The sequence below is a fragment of the Euleptes europaea genome, chromosome 1 (assembly GCF_029931775.1).
Source record: "Euleptes europaea isolate rEulEur1 chromosome 1, rEulEur1.hap1, whole genome shotgun sequence".
In the NCBI taxonomy this organism is placed as follows: Eukaryota; Metazoa; Chordata; class Lepidosauria; order Squamata; family Sphaerodactylidae; genus Euleptes; species Euleptes europaea.
In genome coordinates, this window is record NC_079312.1 from 30,998,684 (window position 1) to 31,015,685 (window position 17,002).

Sequence of the window (17,002 nt, forward strand, 5' to 3'; positions counted from 1 at the left end):
GGACAATGATTCAGCTCAAAACCAACCCCTTTCTGACTATATATTACTCTTCCTACACACTTTAACACTGTCCTTCAGTGTTACTCGTCTGAAGATGCCTGCCACAGCTGCTGGCGAAACGTCAGGAAATAAAATACCAAGACCACGGTCACACAGCCCGGATAACCTACAAGAACCAATGAACTCTGACAGTGAAAGCCTTTGACAATATTTCCATCTCCAGGAATTTCCAAGCCTGGAGTTAGCAACTCTCACTTTAGCCCAGCTCTTCAGATGCAATCTGGATTCAAACTGCATCTGAAGAAGTGAGCTCTAGTCCATGGAAGTTTCTGTTGAAACAGAATGTCATTTGTCTTTAAGGTGCCACATTCAGACCCGGTGTCGATCCACTCCTTCCACCCTCAACCAAATTGCAGCCTGTTAAACCCCTCAATTCCACGCAGACAGCGCGCTTTCCAAACTCTAACAGCGTAAATACTTGTAGAAAAGAGCAAGAGTCCAGTAGCACCTTAAAGACTAACAAAAATATTTTCTGGCAGGGTAGGAGCTTTCGGGAGCCACAGCTCACTTCTTCAGAAAGCTCATACCCTGCCAGAAAATGTTTTTGTTAGTCTTTAAGGTGCTACTGGACTCTGGCCCTTTTCTACTACTGCAGACAGACTAACACGGCGACCCACTGTGAATTATCTTCATGGAAGGCACCACATTTAGCCGTACAGAATGGAAATCCATCAACCTTGTGAAGAAACTTGCACAGGTGCAGACAGACATCCTTTTTCTCATCAAATGCACAAGACTCAACATCATACTTACAATATCCTGCTGATATGGTGAGAAAGATGACTGAGAAGGCCAGAATGACACATGCTTGTCTGAATTCACTCTCCTCTACTTAAAAAGACAGATGGATTCACATTCTAAGCTGTATCTGAAGAAGTGAGCTCAAGAAAGCTCCCACCCTGCCAGAAAATATTCTTCACAGTGGGTCGCCGTGTTAGTCTGTTTGCAGTAGGCAAGAGTCCAGTAGCACCTTAAAGACTAACAAAAATATTTTAGTCCCTTAGGTACGATGTTGAGTCTTGTGCATTTGGTGAGAAAAAGGATGTCTGTCTGCTCCTGTGCAAGTTTCTTCACAAGGTTGATGGATTTCCATTCTGTACGGCTAAATGTGGTGCCTTCCACGAAGATAATTCACAGTGGGCCGCCGCGTTAGTCTGTTTGCATCTTGTTAGTCTTTAAGGTGCTGCTGGGCTCTGGCCCTTTTCTACTACTGCAGACAGACTAACGCGGCGACCCGCTGTGAAGCGTCAATAATTGAAATCCCCGCCCGAAACGAGAGCGCGCCCCTATTCCTATCGGCTGTCAATACCGCCACCAGGAGCCACGCAGAAACCCCACCCCTTTCCTCCTCCCCCGTCTGCCTCGCGCGGCCTGCCTTTCTACAAACTCCTCCCATTGGCCAGACGAAGAACGTGGCGCCTCTTATTGGCTTCTGCCCCTTGACGTCTCAGCGCTCCGCATACCGATTGGGTGCCCTGGAGAGCGGTGAAGCCAATAGCCCACCGCGGGCGGAAGTAAAGGGACTCTCGGCGGCATGGCGGCGGGCGGAGCGGAGCCGTTGCGCCTGCTCCTCGGCCTCGGCCTGAGTGAGAGCAAGGCGCGCGAGACCCTGCGGAACGAGGCGCTCACCGCGTTGCTTCGCGAGGCCGTCGTGCAGGTCGCCCCCTCTTTTTTCTCCCCTTCCCCCGGCGCCTTAGAAATGAGCCACAGGGCAGGCAGGAAACCAACAGATGCAGCCTCTCCCCCTCGCTTGCAGGTGTTGGGTTTCTTCGTGCCCGTAGGAGGCTGAGGAGCCCTGCCAGGGAAATAAAACGCGGGCAGTCCTGCCACAGAACATGCTTCCGGATAGTTTGCTACGTAACATTTCGCCCAGCGTGGTTTTAGCTGCTCTGTCACCTTTCTTTAAAATGGAGAGGTTTTGTTTTCCAATGTAGAAGGCTGTGCACTTAATTGCTGGGCGCCATAAATTTACAGGAATGCATGTGTGTTCCCATGCTGTTCTGAGAGGCCTGTGTCACTTTAATTATGCTTTAAGTAGCTTGGTTAAATATCTCTTACAATGAAATCCTAACTTTAAATATACGTTGATAGAGTTTGAACTGGGTGAGTATGAGAAGGAAAGAGATCTTATGGTAGTTGTAGCAGATAGTAGAATGAAAATTTTGACTCGGTGGGTGGTGATGGTGAAAAAAGCAGGCGCCATGCTAGGGATTGTTAGGAAAGGGGTTGTATAAATGGCCAATACTGTATTGCCCTTTCATCGAGCTATGGTGTGTCCTTATTTAGAATACTGCATATGAATCTGGTTGCTGCATCTTAACGATACAGGAGAACAGCAGAAGAGGGCAACCAAGAAGACTAAGGTGTTGGAGTACCTTTCCTATAAGGAAAGCAACACACTGCCAAGTGAGAAATGGATGGAGCAAAGAAGCAACTAATCACCTGAGTCTCCAAAAGCCCACTGAAACAACAGAGTTGGATCACCAGTCTCCACCACATTAAAACATTTCAAAGTTGCATTCCCACAAGCAAGCCCTAGAATCCAGCCTGTTCAAACTAATATATCTGTGGAAATATCTGCTTTTGAAACAAAATCAGCCCTGCTGTTCTGGACTGGAAACTTCTGTTTTTCACAGTCCTGAGAATCTGAAAGCGAAAGTGCAAGCGAGAGCCGAGTAAAACACCTTTTTTAAAAAAAAAACTTAACAGCATTTTTATTACACTGGAAATGTTATGCATCTACAAGAATGTAGCATGTAGTCTACATGTGGCCAGTTGGGTTGGTGGACCCTTCAGTTGTAGCTCAGGAAGCCTTTTGAAGGTCTCAGAAGTCCTTCAGCCACTCGAAGGCCTGAGCCTTCCTTGTCACAAGGGTGGGAGGGAATATTGCGCATGTTGCCATCATCCTGAACTGGCACTGGATATGTGCACGGCATAGCTTCGTAGATCATGCCGCTGTACTTAGTGTAGGGGCTGACCAAGGGCACTGCCACAGCTAGGATGCTAATGGCAAAAGAGGCCACAATAATAGGTTCCTTCGCCCAGGCATTTTTCAGATATGCAACAGTTTTATTTTATTTTTTTCGATTTCTAGCCTGCCCTCTAATTCCCAGCCAAGGCTGGGCTCAGGGTGGGTTACAACAGATTAATCACCCTAGAAAGAGAAAAATGTTCAATCTCATAATTAAAAAATATTAAAAACAATAGCAGTAAATTAACATATTGATGGCATATCATCAGCAAACCAGTTTCAGAGCAGTTGTATGGGGGGGGGGAACCAGTGAAAGATGGGAGGGGGGCCATGGCTCAGTGGTAGAGCATCTGCTTGGCATGCAGAAGGTCCCAGGTTCAGTCCCCGGCATCTCCAGTTAAAGGGACTAGATGAGTAGGTGATGTGAAAGACCTCAGCCTGAGACCCTGGAGAGCCTCTGCTGGTCTGAGTAGACTTTGATGGACCAAGAGTCTGATTCAGTAGAAGGCAGCTTCGTGTGTTCTAAAAACCATAGGCCTTTTGGAATAACTCCATCTTGCAGGCCCTGTGGCTCTGATGTTATTAGGGCCCTGATGTTATTAGGGAGAGAATTCCACCAGGCTGGAGCCAAGGCTGAAAAAGCCCTGGCCCTTGTCGAGGACAGCCACACACTCCTAGGGCCAGGGACCACCAGCAGACTGGCATTTACAGGACACAGTGTTCTACGGGGGTATACTAAAGACAGCCCTCTTGCAATTAATCCGGAATGGCCGAGCAGAGCAAAATGCTTTGAGAACAAACAGAATAGCAGGGTGCTGTTGGCTGGCATCCTTCTTAGTTCCTATTTTCCTTGGATGGGATAAGCTTGTTGTTTTGGCAGGAGGTGGGGAGGAAATGGGGCTTTTCCTTTTAAAAGCAGGGTGTTTGTTCAGAGAAGAGGACCTTTTCACTTACCGTTCTCCAAATGCATATAGTTGGCAAAGAGATGTAAAGGAGCCTTACGAATTGTAAACAACTGCAGCCTGATCTATGGCAAATGAAACGTTTTAGTGCCCTGGCAGGCAGGTAATTGTATGTTGCGCCACCATTTTCGAAATGCAGGCAAACTGTAGCTATTCCTGACAAACTGCATCCAGTGTTGTATGATCAGAACCGTGCCGTTTCGTTGGGATCCTGTAGGGCAAGGAGAGCTGTTTGCAAGACTTCAGATTTAAATTGGGGAGGGACAGAAGGAGGCTGATCTGACCGGTTTTTCAGCTACTAAGTAACTTACTGTGGTATAAGAACGCGGCAGGGAAGGGTCCACGTTGTAGGAACCAGTTTTCACTTTCCAAAGTCCTCATGATCTAAGACATGTCCCTCTTTCCACTGTTATGTGCACATGTGCAAATGCATGTGCTCACACACACTCATGTGCAGAACACATGTAATGTAAGAAGTAAGTTACTTAGTACATAGAAGTAAGTTACTTAGTAAGTTACTAAGTAACTTACAGTGGTATAAGGATGAGGCAGGGAAGGCTCCAGGTTGTAGTAACCAGATTTCACTTTCCAAAGTCCTCATGATCTAAGACATGTTCCTCTCTTTCCCCTCTGTTATGTGCACATGTGCAAATTAAGGCGCTCACACACACTCAGATGTGCAGTACACTTGTAGTGTAAGAGAATCAGATTATAAACTTTGGTACAACTTCAGGCCGGCCTTCAACATTTCTGCTTCCTCCTCCCCAACTTTCTAGGCTCAAGGAATTCTCGGCCCGGCTCTCGACAAGACTGTTGGCACTCTGTTATATAACGTGGCTTCTCGGATTAAGGACCCCAAACACCTTGGCTTCCTTGTGGGATACATAGCTAACAAGAAGATTGTTACCGATCTACAGCTCAATGGTATGGCGAGTGGTGGCGGCGGTGGGGACACTGGCTGCAGCACAGATGCTCTCCTCTTTGTCATCTTTGTAACTGCAGCTCTGCCTTAACCTGCATCCTTGTGCTAAATGCACAGTCAGGCGCTGATTTGTCTGAGGCCTGGAAACAACGTGGTTCTCTAGATGTGATCCATTGGCTGATGGGTATTCCCCTTCTGTTAAGGTTTCATTCCTGGCTGGCCCTGTTGTTGTGAGAAGAGCCAGCCCCGTGTTTGTGGGCTTCCTAGAGGCACCTGGTTGGCCACTGTGTGAACAGACTGCTGGACTTGATTGGGCTTGGTCTGATCCGGCAGGGCCTTTCTTATGTTCTTAGGCTTGCAAATGGGTCACAGTGCCCCTTGAAGTTTGGGCCCTGCCGTTGGGAGCTCTGAAGGATATAGGGGGACCCACCCAAGTAGGCAGAAGCAGTAGTTATGATAGTAGAAAATCCTGTCCGACAAAGATGCTCCCATGCCTTGCTGGTAGAACATAGTTGGGATTCAGAAACTGGGCCAGGCATAATATTAGGGGGAGCAAGAGACATTTGAGATTGTGTGGCAGGGTGTTCGTGTCCACTGAGGAAGGGTTCTTTCATGGTGAGATCGGGCTAGCCTGGCCTATCCAGGTCAGGGTGAGTCCAGTTAGGGATTGCATAAAGCAACCCCCCCCCCCCCGGTGTCCTTCCTTCTATTTAAACAATCTGTGTCTTGTCTTGTGCCTGCAGCCGCTCTGGAGTACGTTAAAAGCCACCCGATGGCTCCCGTTGATGCCGCAAACTTTGAGAGGCAGTGTGGCATCGGCGTGACTGTGACACCTGAGCAGATCGAGGAGGCAGTGAGTATGAATGCCGGGAATGAGTGCTCCGTGCCTGCTTGGAGCAGGGCGAAGGGTCTCTGAGCTGCTTGTGCCTCTGCGCACCACACGCTGTGTGACTTTGTGTTAAGGCAGGTGAGGTAGTGATCAAGGGGTGCAGAGGTGTCTCTGCTTAAACTTGGAAAGTTATGGGGGGGTCACAATTTGGTCCTTCTCAGTGAGATATTGCTAACCTCTTGACACAGGTGCATTTTGAAGTCAGTTGTTGAACCTGAATCTCATGATTGGAGGTCCCAGAATCCTGCAGTACAAAACTGAGCTATTCGTGGAAAGCAATCCTCATTGAATTTCTGTGTACTGTTTATGTGCTGTTGCTGTTCCTTTGCCCACTGAGCAAAGTGTCTTGGCCAAAGATTTCCTTCGTCTTGGCACAGGGGGCCCATAAGGACATCTAGGGACAGTGTGAGCTTTGTATGTCACTTCCTACACAGCCCCCAATGTTCTACATACGAACTTCCTGACAGTTAAGAGTGGTTCCTTTGTGGAACAGGCTTCCTCGGGAGATGGTGGGCTCTCCTTCTTTGGAGGTTTTTAAGCATTGGCTAGATGGTCATCTGCCCTGACCTGGATGGCCCAGGCTAGCCTGATCTCGTCAGATCTCAGAAGCTAAGCAGGGTCAGCCCTGGTTAGTATTTGGATGGGAGACCACCAAGGAATACCAGGGTTGCTGTGCAGAGGAAGGCACTGGCAAACCATTTCTGTTAGTCTCTTGCCATGAAAACCCCAAAAGGGGTCGCCATAAGTAGTCTGTGACTTGACGGCACTTCACACACATAGATGGCCATCTGGCAGCAATGCTGATTCTTTGAACTTAGGCAGATCAGGAGAGGGAGGGCAGGAAGGGTTTTGTCAGTGTTCGGCTCCCGTGGCCCCTTCTTACATGCCCAGGGTAATGCCGATCACCATTTTGGGGTCAGGAAGCACATGAACACATGAAGCTGCCTTATACCCTTGGTCCATCAAAGTCAGTATTGTCTATTCAGACCGGCAGCAGCCCTCAGGCAGAGGTCCTCCACATCACCTACTTGCCAATCCCTTTCAACAGGAGATGCCAATGACTGAACCGGGGACCTTCTGCATGCCAAGGAGATGCGCTACCACTGAGTCACAGATTGCCATCTTCTGGGCATGGAGTAGGGGTTGCTGGGGATTTGTGGGGGAGGTAGTTGTGAATTTCCTGCATTGTGCAGGGGGTTGGACTAGATGACCCTGGAGGTACCTTCCAGCTGTATGATTCTATGATACGTATCCTGCAGTATTTTCAGTCTGAATGGGGATTTTTAAACTGCAACCTGCTGTGGTTTGGGTGCTACAATTTGGCATCAAAAAAAAGGAAAGCCATGTTGCATGTACAGCTCTCTTGCTTGGATTTCTCTGGCTTGGGGCTCTCATTGTGATCCTTGCCGGGAAGTCGCTTTACACTCCCCCAGCTCCTTTTTTTTAAAGTCAGAATTTTTCCACCTCTCTGATTTTAGGTGGAAATGGCCATTAACAAACACAAAGCCCAGCTGCTTTCCGAACGCTACCGCTTTAGCATGGGGCTGTTGATGGGTGAGTCTCGTACGCTTGGGATGTTGTGATGGAGGGTGGGGACCTCAAGGGTGTGTTTCTAGTGAAATATCTCCTGATTAGTGGTACTGCTGTATTCTTTTGGTAAGCCAGCCTTGCGCAGCTCCCCCCGCCCCTCCAACAGGGACCAAAGCATCATTCTCCCTTCCTCCTTTTTATCCTCACAACAACAACCTTGTGAGGCTCCCTGGAGGGACTCTGGCCCCTTCGCTTATCCTGCCCTATCTGTCACATTTTTCCACACCTGTTAGTTATCAAAGGAGCTCATTGTAGTGTACAGGGTTCTCCTGGTATAGAAAAGAGGAAGGGTCCCTCTTGCTTGTGGGCTTTCTAGAGGCCCCTGGTTGGTCACTGTGTGAACAGACTGCTGGACTTGATGGGCCTTGGTCTGATCCAACTTGGCCTTTCTTATGTTCCTTATGTTCCTAGGTAGGCTAGGCTGAGAGAGGGAGGGAGCGACTGGCCCAAGAGCAAGGAATTGAATCCACGTCTCTCAGATCTTAGTCTGATGCCCTGACTCTCTGGCTCTCAGGGACCTTCGTTCTGCGCAGCTCTTCCTTACTGAGCCGATAACCCCTCCAAGGGCATCTTCCAGTCCATGGGTCCTCAAGCTTTTTGACCTGGGGGCACATTTGGAATTCTGACACGGCACGGTGGGCGCAGGAACAAAATGGCTGCCACAAAATGGCTGCCAACGAGGTGGAACCAGCTACAAAATGATTCCCACTGCTTCAGTAACGCAATGCAGATCTTTGTGCTGTGGTGGCAGCTGCTGCCAAAGCAACATTTTAAAAAATCTGCACAGCCAGTCAAATCTCCAATAGTCAATCAAAATCCTTGCTGGGCAAAAGCCCTTCCTAAAACCAATTGGCTGGTGCCAGAAAAAGTAAAAGAAAAAGAGAGCCATCGTGGTGTAGTGGTTAAGAGTGGTAAACGCTAATCTGGAGAACCGGGTTTGATTCCCCACTCCTCCACATGCAGCCTGCTGGGTGACCTTGGGCTAGTCATGGCTCTCTCCGAACTCTCTCAGCCCCACCTACCTCACAGGGTGTCTGTTGTGGGGAGGGGAAGGGAAGGTGATTGTAAGCCGGTTTGATTCTTCCTTAAGTGGTAGAGAAAATCAGGGTATAAAAACCCACTCTTCTTTTGGTGGGCACCGTAAGTGCCCACGGGCACCATGTTGAAAGCCCCTGTTCCATGCACTTGCGGGGCTTGCCCTCTTAGTGCAGTAATCACAATTCCCCCTGCAGACTCTGCTGTATAGCACACTTGCTGTCGCTGCTGCATGAGCTGGTGCTTAGCTGATTGAAGAACCACATGTTGGTTGCCTGGGCTAAGGTCAAACTGGCTATTTTCAATCCCTTCAACAGTTTCTTAACTAACATTCTAGAGCCTAGCCAGGACTAGCTCCTGCTTCTTCTCTCCCCTCCCCAGTCTCTTACGCTGTTTTCATCAGGCTTCAGGAGCATGTGTTTCTCCCTGTGGAAGTAAAGAACACCTATAGCATAGGCAGATGGGGTGGCCTGGGGGGGGGCAGACGTAGTGCTTCACACCTCCTCCACCTCTTCCCAAGGATTAGTCAGACACATCTGATGAAGATGGTCCAAGCAGCCCTTCCCTTTTCAGGAACGTATGTGCACCTGCCAGGATGGTAGTGTAGAGACAACAGAACATGTGATATTTGATTGCAGGATTTACAATCCAATTCGGCAAGAATTGATACTTCCCATTATGGCTGGCCTTCCAACTAGACAAAGATCCATCCAACCAATGAAAATACTTTCAGATAGGAATAATGAGATAACTTATCAAGTCACCACATATGCAAGGTTATGTATTAAGCATAGAGTACTTCGTCTAATTCTGGTAAGGGAAGCAGAATATATCGCTGAATGGGTAATAATAAGCAAATATTACAATTTTATTGTAAACATTTTTCTAATTAGTGTTTTATGGAAAGATATATTGCTATATTTTATCTTTTTAATCAACATTAATCCTTTTGTATATGAATTGAATTGAATTGGTCCAAGCAGCTCTGTTTTCCTTGCAGGGGAGGCCCGGAGCAAACTGAAATGGGCAGATGGCAAAATAATTAAAAACGAAGTGGACCTGCAGGTATGTTCGGGCAATCTGAGTGGGGAGGCTGGAGAGGGCTGGCTGAGGTCTGGCTGGACTGGATTAACAGGGTCTGCCTTTTAAAGACAGGGGACATGTACTTCCCCCGGCTCAGTACTCACAGGGCAGGGTAGACTCTGCACTTGAGTATTCTCCCCTTCCCAGGTAACCCCATGAGCCATATTTATTTATTTCCTTTGCTTTACCTTTTCTCCCCAAAGCCACTGACATCACTCTCATTTTCCTTCATTTTACCTTCCTAACAACCCTTTTAAGTCAAGTTAGGCTGAAAGGGTATGACTGGCCCGCAGCCACCCAGCAAGCTTCCCTGTCAGAGTAGGCATTTGAACTTGGGTCTCCCAGATCCTTGTCTGACAGTCTAATCACTACTGGAAGAAAAAAGAGGGGAATAAAACCCAACCTAAAAACAGAAGCTGGGTACCCAAGGTTGGGTAGAAAGAAAAAATATATAAATATATATAAATACTGAAAATATAATTTATTTGTAAAGGTTGCCCTGACCTGGATGTCCTGATCTTGTCAGATCTAAGAAGCTAAGCAGGGTCAGCCCTGGTTAGTATTTGAATGGGAGACCACCAAGGAAGTCCAGGGTTGCTATACAGAGGAAGGCACTGGCAAACCCCCTCTGTTAGTCTCTTGCCTTTAAAACCCCATGAGTCGGGTGCCACACACACACACACAGGTGTAAAGGTTAAATTTTTTTTTAAACATCAGTTTTTTAAAAAACATCAGTAAGATACTGATGGTTCTTATTTTCATGTCTGGTGGACATGCTCAAAGATACAAACATATTGGAAAAGAATTCATCAAGAAATTCAGTTAATGTTAAATATTAAGCTAACTTTTGACCCCAAATTCTATCTACTCAGTATAGTGCCACTGAATTTACCTGCGAAATTTCAGGACGTTCTTAAATATGCTACTACTGCAGCTAGAACGGTTCTTGCAAGAACCTGGAAACAAACCCACATACCCGAAATGGAAGACTGGAAAGAAAAACTATTGGAATATGCTAGCATGGCTAAGATGACTTTCAAGATTAATTCAAAATCTACTGAATCTACAGAGCAATTTCATGATAAGTGGATGTCATTCTACACCTATATGAATTCTAGTTAATTGAATGTAACATGACGGTTATGTAATATTCAATTTGTTATACACAATAGTAATGTAATCTTAGACTCTAATACAATAGAATACTAATACAAGTAATAACAGAATGACACTATGTAACAGTTTTTTTAGTATAGAGAATGTCTCTTAATATACAATCGAGCTTATTTTTTATTATTGTATTGTTTTTATACTTATAATATTCAATCCCTTCCTTTTTTTTTCCTGTACCCCTTCAATTATATAAATAAAATTATTTAAAAAAAATTTTTTTTTAAACATTACAATAGCACAATGGCATTTCCTAGGGTTGATATCTGTAACCACATACCAAATGCGTTTTGGCCTATTGGACCTTCATCAGTGGTTAATTAAAACTCATGTTAAGCCTGCACACATTTACAGAAATAAATGAGTAAATACATATACAAACAGTTCAAATCAAACCAGGCATGTGTATAGGTTGTAAAATCTATTACCAATTACTCAAACATCTGGACTGAATGGTTCAGGTTGTAATACTGGTTTGTATATGTCTCTTATATCCGATGTGTGCAGTTATCATTCAGACCAGATGTTTGAGTAATTGGTAATAGATTTTACAACCTATACACATGCCTGGTTTGATTTGAACTGTTTGTATATGTATTTATTTATTTATTTATTTATTTCTGTAAATGTGTGCAGGCTTAACATGAATTAACCACTGATGAAGGCCCAATAGGCCAAAACGGTATATTTTCTTTCTACCCAAACTTGGGAAACCAGACTCTAATCACTACTCCACACCATGCTCGGCTGCTGGCACAACCTTGCCAGCAGCGTTTTTCCAATGTAGACGTTCGCGCTAGCGTCAAAGGGGGCGTTCCTGGGGGCGGAGCTGACTTTAGTCTATTCTCTAAGCCCCTTCAGCCCAGGAATGCCCTTTTTTGCAAGCACTGCGTTATGGAGAGTTCCATGGGGTTTTCTTCAAAAAAAACTTTTTTTTTGCTTGCTGCATTTGGCAGCAAGCTGCTCTGGAGGCAGCGCGGCTGCGCTGTCCTCCGGCGTTCCTGAACCACTACCTCCCTGTTTAGGTTGGAGTGCTCGAGAGAGTAGCTTGCCTAAGACCGCTGGGCGAGTTGTGTGTGCTTGGCGAGTTGTGTGTCCTTAATGTCTCCTGCAGGTGCTCCACTTGCTGGGCCCAAAAACAGAAGCGGACCTGGAGAGGAAACCCAAGGTAAGCCTAGGCTACCACCTCCTCAACCTTTTCCTACCTAGAAGTTTGTTGGTGCTCAGGGTGGCTTATGTTCCTTTTTGCCCAGGGACTTGTTAGGCATTTATTTATTTTTAGAGTATTTCTTACCCGCTTTTCTCCGAGAGGGGTCCAAGGTGGATCACAAAGCCAATATATAGTAACAATGGAAAGTAACAACTGTAAAGACAGTGGCAAAGAATGTCATAAAAACAGAACCCTGTGGCAGAAGTTTGTGTGTGTGTTAAGTGCCGTCAAGTCTCTTCCGACTCATGGCGACCCTATGAATGAAAGTCCTCCAAAATGTCCTATCTTTGACAGCCTTGCTCAGATCTTGCAAATTGAGGGCTGTGGCTTCCTTTATTGAGTCGATCCATCTCTTGTTGGGTCTTCCTCTTTTCCTGCTGCCTTCCACTTTTCCTAGCATGGTTGTCTTTTCCAGAAGTTTAGACATACTTGCCCAAATAACTGCACTTTCCAGGCTGGCAGTGCATGAGTCGTCCTAACTAGGGTTGTCAGCTCTGGGTTGGGAAATTCCTGCAGATTTGGGGGAGGGGTTGAAGTCTGGTCCTTCCCTCTTTCCCACCCCAGTACCTTAGACCAGAGGTAAGCCACCTCTTTGGCCCGAGAGCTGAAACATACCTTCCCGTCTGCCCTGCTATCAGCTTGAGGGTTTGTCTCGGCTGTGCAAGTACCTGGTGGGCGTAAGCCATACTTGCCACCTTCTCCTACACTGCTGGTGCCAGCAGTCAAGGCCTCAGAGGAAAATTGGCCCTGTGTGGGATCAGGTGTGCGAACAGGTGTGTGGCTGTTTGGCGGACATATCAGGGGCCTTTCAGCAGGCTGTATGCCTGAGTTGTCATGATCCTGTCCCATTTCTTTCTGCCCTCCGAATTCTGGCAATGGGACAAACACTAATGCAAATACTTGATTTTTTTCCATCCGCGTGTCCTAAGCTTGGAAAATGAGGAATTATACCGCGACCTGAACACTTGGCTTTCTAGGACAAAGGCTGAGAATCTCTGCCTTGAATCGTTGCAGCTTACTGATTCCCTCCCCCTCCCTCTCCTATTCATCCACTCTGCTGTGTTAATTATTAATGGAATTCCTTTTTAATTAGCCAAATTCTGATATATTTGCAGGAACAATTACCCCAAGATAACAAAGGGAGTTCACTTCTAAATATGTTTTTTAAAAGTCCAAACTGACATCCAGCAGAGCAAAAAAAAATAAGTTCTAGTTTTCACCGTCATTCTTGATCTTGTTGCTGTCCTCCCCCTGCGCCCCCCGCCGGAAATCTACTCAATTCAAATGAGTCTTCTTTCCCCTCTGATGTGCTATTTTCTTCTGTGCTTCATATCTGCTGGTCCTAGGCTGGCCAGTAGGGGTCAGTAGACAGTGCTTAGACTCAGGGTGACATCGTGGCATCTGACGGCATGAGGAGTATTAAACGTGTATGTGTGTTGGGGGGGGGGAGGTATCCACAATCTTCTGCAGTCCCTTGCTATTTGGGTGGGAGGAGGCTGAGAGGGAGGGGGGAATTGTATTGCCCGTGCTGGGGGAGGCCTGCCTTGAAACACAATAGTCACGAGGGCCAGGGAGTTCTCCCTTAGGGAAGCGCTGTGGCTAGAGTTGCCAGGTCCCTCTTTGCCACCGGCAGGAGGTTTTTGGGGTGGAGCCTGAGAAGGGCAGGGTTTGGGGAGGGGAGGAACTAACTAGGCCATAGAGTCCAATTGCCAAAGTGGCCATTTTCTCCAGGGGAACTGATCTCTGTCGGCTGGAGATCAGTTGCAATAGCAGGAGATCTACAGCTAGTACCTGGAGGTTGGCAACCCTACTTGTGGTGCTCCTAACAGTGTAGCACTGAAGAAGGCCAAAGCCTAGATTAAAGTAGCCATGGGGGAGCCTGTAAGGCATATGTCCCCTGTTAGGGTGGTAGCTGGTTATGGAATCAAACGGTTGTAAAATGGGAGTGTTGATGGCTCAAGTTTGTCTGGAAGCCATGCTCTCTAATCCAGAATGCCAACTGCCATCTTGTTTTGTCTGGACTTATTTCTATGCTTTGAACACTAGAGTAGCCTTATTCTGAGTCAGAGTGTTAGTCCATCAAGGTCAGTGTTGTCTGCTCTGACTGGCAGTAGCTTTCCAGGGTCTCAGGCAGAGGTCTTTCCCATTACTTATACTTACTTATGAGCAGCCAGTGTGATGCAGCGACAAAAAAAGCTAATGTGGTCTTGGGGTGTATTAACAGAGGCATAACATCCAAATCTCAAGATGTCATAGTTCTAATGTACACGGCATTGGTCAGGCCGCACCTGGAGTATTGTGTGCAGTTCTGGAGGCCTCCCTTCAAAAAGGATGTGGACAGAATCAAGCGACGAAGCCCTATGGGGAAAGGCTGAGGGAGTTGGGAATGTTTAGTCTGGAGAAGAGGAGGTTGAGGGGGGACGTGATTGCTCTCTTTAAGCATTTGAAGGGCTGTCATCTAGAGGAGGGCAGGGAGCTGTTGCTGTTGGCAGCAGAGGATAGGACTTGCAGAAATGGGTTTAAATTGCAGGTGAAAAGGTACTGGCTGGATATGAGGGGAAAGTTTTTTACAGTAAAAGTTGTTTGACACTGGAATCAGCTACCTAGGGAGGTGGTGAGCTCCCCCTCGCTGGCAGTCTTTAAGCAGAAGCTGGACAAACACTTGTCAGGGATGCTCTAGGCTGATCTTGCGTTGAGAAGGGGGTTGGAATAGATGTCCTGTATGGCCCCTTCCAACTCTTTGATTCTATTATCCTTTTTAACTGGAGATGCCAGGGATTGATCCTGGGACCTTCTGCAAGCCAAGAAGGTGGTCTGTGAGTCAAGCCACGGCTCCTTTCCTTACCACTTATCTCCATGCCAGGAAATGGTTCATTCTCTCCTTTTCTTCCTGCCAGGCTGCTGTTGAAGCCCTGAGGCCATATAAAGTTAAATGTACTGTCTATTTCTTGTTGTTTGGCCAGGTCCTGAAGCCCCGTGCTGCTGAGCCAGAGAAGAAGGGGAAAGCTGTCATGGTGGAAAATGGTAAGGCCATGGTGTGCCTGCCCCCCTAGGAGGCTCCGTAGCCCTCCGTGGTCTACCTGGTCCTCTTCTGCTGCCTCCCAGCACCCTGCTCCCTTTCCTGAGCCTCCTGTCCACAGTGACAGAGGACACCCCGAGCTGGCAGGGAGGGGGAGTAGGACTTTGGCAGCAATCTGTTATCCCCAGATCTTGCAGAGCTTGCACACGTGATGCCTTCGCTGCCCTGGAAAATTCCTCTCGCCTACCAGGTCTTTTCCTCAGAGCTCAGTCAAATTGAGCATAGGGTGCCCTCTAGTGCTCCCAAGTGGAATAACTCTCATTGTGCAATGTCGCTGTAGATCAGGGGTGTCAAAGATTCGGCCCGCGGGCCGGATCTGGCCCCTTGAGAGCTCTTATCCGGCCTGCGAGCAAGCCAAGGCAGCCACCCACCCCCCACAGTCCCGATCTGGGCTGGCATGGCCTGGCCCGACCAAGTGACATTTATGTCATATCCAGCCCTCGGACCGAATTAGTTTGACACCCCTGCTGTAGATGGCTTCAGCTTGGGTGTGTACAGCTGGGAAGAAGGACAGAGACACTCTTATTTATTTATGTCCTTTATAATCCGCCTTTCTCATTCGCACTCAGAGTGGATTACACCGAATGAGTAAATACAATTGACCGATGGGACATTCAATAAACAATGCAAATGTCACAAAAGCAACAAGACAGGTCCCTGCCCCAAGTGTCATACAGTTTAAGTTTTGATGGTGGGAGGGGAAGAAAACAAGAGGAGGGCAGAAAAGACAAAAATGTTGGGGGAAATATAAACTCGTGATGCTTTGGTAAGGAGCCGAACCTGTGCCTGGTAGAGAAGAGGAGATCACCTGTCTTCCCTTGTACAGGTTGAATATCCCTTATCCGGACATCTGCTATCCGGACTGACCTGAAACCCAGACTTTTTGAGCTGGCATGCAGGCATTAGTCAAAGGCCCTCAGCTAGTTTGCTTTCTGATGGTACAGTATACACAAAATTATTACAAATATTTCTTAAAATTACATTCAGGCGATGTGTTTAAAGTATACATAAAACATAAATGTATTTCATGTTGAGACTTGGGTCCCGTCCCCAAGATATAACATTATGTACGGTCTATGCAAATTTTCCAAAATATGGAAAGAACCGAAATACAGACCACCTCTGGTCCCAAGCAGTCTGGTTAAGGGATACTCAACCTGTAAGACTGAAAGTTGGGGGCACTCAGTGAAGCTGATGGGCAATAAATGCAGGACAGACAGATGGAATTATTTATTCACCCAAAGAGTGATTGGCTGGTGGAATTCACCAGTTCAGCTGGCTTTAAGAGGGGATCAGCACACTCATGGAAGAAGGACCCATCAGTTGGTACTTGATATGACGACTAAATGGAACCTCCCTATCCAGACGCAGCAACTCTGAATACCAATGCTGGGGGAGAAGCACAACAAGTGTGGTGTAGCAGTTAGAGCGTTGGAGAACAGGATCCGGGAGAAGCATGTTTGAATCCCCACTCTACCGTGGAAGCTGGTTGGGTGACCCTGCCCAGTCACTCTCTCAGCCTAACTTATCTCAAGGGGGTTGTGTGAGGATAACATGGAGAAGGGGAACATAAGAAAGGCCGTGCTGGATCATACTAAGGTCCATCAAGTCCAGCAGTCTGTTCACACAGTGGCCAACCAGGTGCCTCTAGGAAACCCACAAGCAAGACGGCTGCAGAAGCATTATCCTGCCTGTATTCCAAAGCACCTAATGTAATAGGCATGCTCCTCTGAGACTGGAGAGAATAGGTATGCATCATGACTAGTATCCATTTTTACTAGTAGCCATGAATAGCCCTCTCCTCCATGAACATCTCCACTCCCCTATTCAAGCCTTCCAAGTTGGCAGCCATCACCACATCCTGGGGCAGGGAGTTCCACAATGCATTGTGTAAAGACATACTTCCTTTTATCAGTTTTGATACTTTAACCCTCCGGCTTCGGCAGATGACCCCACATTATAGTATTATGTGAGAGGGAGAAAAGCTTCTCCCTGTCCACTCTCTCCACACCATGCATAATTTTATAGACC

General features: G+C 47.1%; 1 protein-coding gene across 1 annotated transcript in view; it reads left to right on the top strand.

The window, feature by feature from the left end:
- Positions 1–1,594: 1,594 nt before the first annotated feature.
- Positions 1,595–17,002, top strand: part of QARS1 (glutaminyl-tRNA synthetase 1) — a 34,880-nt gene continuing 19,472 nt past the window's right edge. Inside the window, exons 1-7 of the mRNA XM_056853627.1 lie at positions 1,595–1,717; positions 4,770–4,917; positions 5,659–5,768; positions 7,283–7,358; positions 9,430–9,494; positions 11,797–11,850; positions 14,856–14,916. Of these exons, the coding sequence (XP_056709605.1) occupies positions 1,595–1,717; positions 4,770–4,917; positions 5,659–5,768; positions 7,283–7,358; positions 9,430–9,494; positions 11,797–11,850; positions 14,856–14,916 (637 nt within the window). The remainder of the gene's footprint in view (positions 1,718–4,769; positions 4,918–5,658; positions 5,769–7,282; positions 7,359–9,429; positions 9,495–11,796; positions 11,851–14,855; positions 14,917–17,002) is intronic.